The sequence below is a fragment of the Plectropomus leopardus genome, chromosome 18 (genome assembly GCF_008729295.1).
Source record: "Plectropomus leopardus isolate mb chromosome 18, YSFRI_Pleo_2.0, whole genome shotgun sequence".
NCBI lineage: Eukaryota > Metazoa > Chordata > Actinopteri > Perciformes > Serranidae > Plectropomus > Plectropomus leopardus.
In genome coordinates, this window is record NC_056480.1 from 24,251,403 (window position 1) to 24,255,401 (window position 3,999).

A 3,999-nucleotide genomic window follows, 5' to 3' on the forward strand; every position below is an offset into this window, starting at 1 on the left:
GCTCTCCAGCCTCAACACACACATCTGAAAAGACTCATCTGTACCTTTTGGAGTGTGTCAACTGACTGCTGCTGCTGCTTTTACATATCAAGATATGATGATGGCTTCCTTCATGTGCAAGACACTGGCTATATTTGTCATCTGCATGGCTCTGCAAGAGGGTGAGTAACAATTTTTAATTTCTTGGCGTTTTAGTTAAATTTCTTTAAAATCTTTGGACCATGAACACAAAAATGGAAGTAGCAGAAAGCTTTAGAATACAAAATTAAAGACATTTTCAGCATCAGTTAATGAAATGGTGCATAAAATTCACCACAGTGCAAGATATTTAGTGTTTGGTGCTCAAAATGTTCAGTTTCACATCTGTCCCATCCAATTTTGCAGTGAAACTTATACTCTTAGCTGGTTTAGTTAAAGGTTTTGGGGTTGGGGATTGAGGTTTATCAAAATAAGCAATGTTACAAAATAATAAAACAGCACACATTAATTGAGCAAAGCAGGAAGATGCTGGTTAACGGCTAACTGCAGCCTTTGACTGTCTGCCAGTTACCACAGAGAGTACAATACAAGAACTGGGATAGGCCCTCCAGAAAATATTTCCCTTTGATAAGTTACCCACCTTAATTGTAAAGTAATCAAATCGCTACCACAGCATTATTGATTTAACCAGTTCTAGCTAATATGTCTCACTATTAATCACAATCTCATTTGTTAAACCGCACAAGTAGGTGTCAACCCGCTGAGTGGATTTCTTTGTGTTTACATGTGATAGTCACCAACTGCACAGTCATACTGCAAAGCATTAGTTGGCACATTTTAATCTCGGGATCCTTTGTGTTTTTCTAGGTTGTGGACTCCCCTTATCAGACGGGGCTGAGCTGCCAGCTCAGACTTCACATCCACGCCACGTCAGGACCAAACGCTGCTCCTGCAACAGCTGGGACGATAAAGAATGCATCTACTTCTGCCACCTGGATATTATCTGGGTCAACACACCCAGGTGAGGCTGCAGAGATTTTCAGACACACTCTGAGAGCTGCATTGGTTACTAGGCTTGGAGATTGGGTAAACCCTAACCCGAAACCCCTAAAGGCAATCAGGGGTGATTTCTAAATGAATCCTAAAATGTTTTCTTTCAATTACAGTAAACTCCTTCCTTACGGTCTTGGAAGTCCCCTGTCTCGTCGCCGCCGTCGCTCCACTGAGCGATGCAAATGCCTCAACCCAGCCGATAAAACCTGCACCGGCTTCTGCCATAAAAAGTGAGTGCCACTCCCTTCCTTCTTCCATCTACCTAGACCTACAGCAAAGCAAGACTGTACTATCATGTACTCCTCTTTGGATACTAGATAGTATCAAAGACTTTTTTGTGTCTCCTTTCAATGTTGGCCATGTGTGACAAGCCCGAGCAGCATGTTGATGTCGAGTCAGGGAGGAGGCAAAATGATACAGTGTGTGATACTGTTACTACAGTATAGGGGTAGTAGTCACAGCACAGAAAAAAGCCCGCATTTCCTTGAAGTTCTTGAAAGAAATCATAAAGGTTTATTAGAAGTGAAACTATTTTTGAATAGTTTAGAGTTCTGCTTTTGCTCAAGGGGGTTTTTGTTGCATCTTGGAGTTATGCTGTCATGAAACCACCTGTATGGATTAGTCACTGTCTCTAGATGTTATCCAAGGTGATGTTTAGGAAGACACACCCTAAATGTCTGCCCATAAGTCATCAATGATATGTTAGTGAGGAATTCCAAGGAAATTACTTAGTTGGCCCTGAAGTACTTTTGACTGAATTTAAAGAAAAATGCCAAAAGAGATCCTCACTTTGTAGAGTTTAATACCAGTGCTGTTTTTTTCCCGTCCATAGCTCTGAAAATCCAAGGACTGATGTTGTGGTCCCATTGGTGGAATCATCAAACAGCAACAAATTACTGGCATCTTTCAGGTAAATAAAGAAGAATTCAACCTTTAAAAATGCACATAGTGCTCTTTGATTGTCATTACTAAGACATATGAAGCAAGTCTTACCTGTTTTCTTTGCTCTTCCTGCAGATCCGCGGTCAAGTCCAATGTTGTGATCGCACAAAAGATTCTGTTATCAAACAAGAACGGGTTAAATAGGCTGAAAAGCAGAACAAGGAGGTAGAGGACTGAGTAAATACTGAAGTAGTTCAACATCAGTGGATTCAACCTCCATGTGCAGGACACTTGTCCAGCTACCTTCAATGCCAGAACCAGGGTCTCAAGGGTCTCACCAACTCTAAGGATGTGAAGGTGAAAGGTTGGAAGGCCAAAGAGCGAATGGGTAGAGCATTTGATCAACAAAACAGATCTGCAGAGGACTGGCAGCTTGTAGAGACAGAAGTCCTACAGCAGGAACAATGTTGGGTGGAGACATTTTGAAGTAATTTCTTGAACTTTCTTTGAACTTAACAACAGATGCCAATAAAGGACGCATAAAGCCAAGAACATGGAAACTTTTGTCCATCATTTTGAGGAACCCACATCAAGAAAGTTTACAATGAAGAATGAATCTCTGTCAAGTCTTTGGTTTCTATGGACAAAGAACTCTCCTCACCTTCAACTCACCTTCACTGAGGATTGTAGGATCATTACTTCTTCCAGACTCATGTCAACTCTGTATTTAGTTAGGAATTATTTGCCAATGTTTACTCAAATTATCTTTAAACTATTCTGTCACTGCTGACCTTTGGTTCAGTTTAATATTCCTCTGTATCAGAGCTGGAATCTGCTGTCCTGCTTTATGTTCAGGGCAATCAGGCAGTGCTTGAAATGGCAGCTTGTTCACTCATGGCACACACGACCCCAGTGAAATGAAGGTCATCTCTTTGGGATTTATCTCATGAACAATTAGCTTTACACAAGGTCCATTGTCAGCTATTCAACACACAAACACATACTTTCTCCTGTGGGTCTATTGTGTTGGCTCGAGTGTTTATTGCATAGCTCCTGTTTAATGTTTTGATTGAAGATAAGCCAGAAGGTTTCAATGACACGCAGCTTGCCATAAAAATGCAACAATTGTTTTTTTCTCCCTGAAAAATGTTTGCTTAATTCCTCTGTAATTAGCCACTGGGAAATAATGACTCTTGACTTGTGTCATGCACTTCAGAAGCTATTTGTCTGCACTTTTTCCTCGTCTACCACCAATCCATTCACTCCATCTGCCCTGTTTTCAGGAAATATTCATCCTTAAATATCTCAATGCTGTATAAGATGGATAGTTTACTGCCTTAGGAGTTGACTGTTAAATGCTGAATTGTAAATGGAACAACTTATTTATTCTCTAACTTATTCTGAGATGTATTTATATTTGTATGAATGATGCACTGAATTGCGTATAAAAAAATAAAAATGCAAGAAAAATATTCTGTTGCAGAATGGTGATTTCATTATTTGACTTATGATACTATTGATGATATTATTTCCCTTTCTCACTGGATCGCCAAAATACGTTCAAGTAAACACTCTGAATTATTGTTTGAACTAATTTATTACTGATATGACAGTTTGCACCGTCAAGTTGACAATATTGTCAGAGGGTGCACCACTGGTTTATGTTCCCTGACATACTGAACTTTCTCTGGGGTTATATAAGCTGGTGCTGTACAATATTCTAGCAGTTTAGTCATCTGTTTAATAAACATTGACCCCCAATTGTTAAGAACCTAATGATTCCTGGACCTAAACAAAAGAACATCTACAGCTGGTCTTTGGGTGTGACACCACATTTAAACAAAAGTGCCAATAGTGGCCTACCCACAGCTAATGATTTCAGTGTATGAACGATGTCAAAACCTTTTCCTCCTCTTTCGTCTAGTAAGAAATTAACAATGAAAAAACAGCTTTTCAAACAATGCGTTAAAGACTTGTCAACACGACTAGTGCAGAATATCTGACATACTGATAAAGAAACTTCAGCGAGGCCAGTATGTCCTTCAGAAAGTTATGGGAAAAAGCTGTCTACCTTCATTTAATATT

General features: G+C 39.6%; 1 protein-coding gene across 1 annotated transcript; it reads left to right on the plus strand.

The window, feature by feature from the left end:
• On the plus strand, window positions 1-3,386 carry edn2 (endothelin 2). Its single transcript, XM_042506690.1, has 5 exons — window positions 1-161; window positions 847-1,000; window positions 1,146-1,262; window positions 1,865-1,942; window positions 2,050-3,386. Exons 1-5 carry the CDS (start codon window positions 95-97, stop codon window positions 2,141-2,143), a joined length of 510 nt encoding a protein of 169 aa, XP_042362624.1. The 5' UTR covers window positions 1-94; the 3' UTR covers window positions 2,144-3,386.
• Window positions 3,387-3,999: the final 613 nt, after the last annotated feature.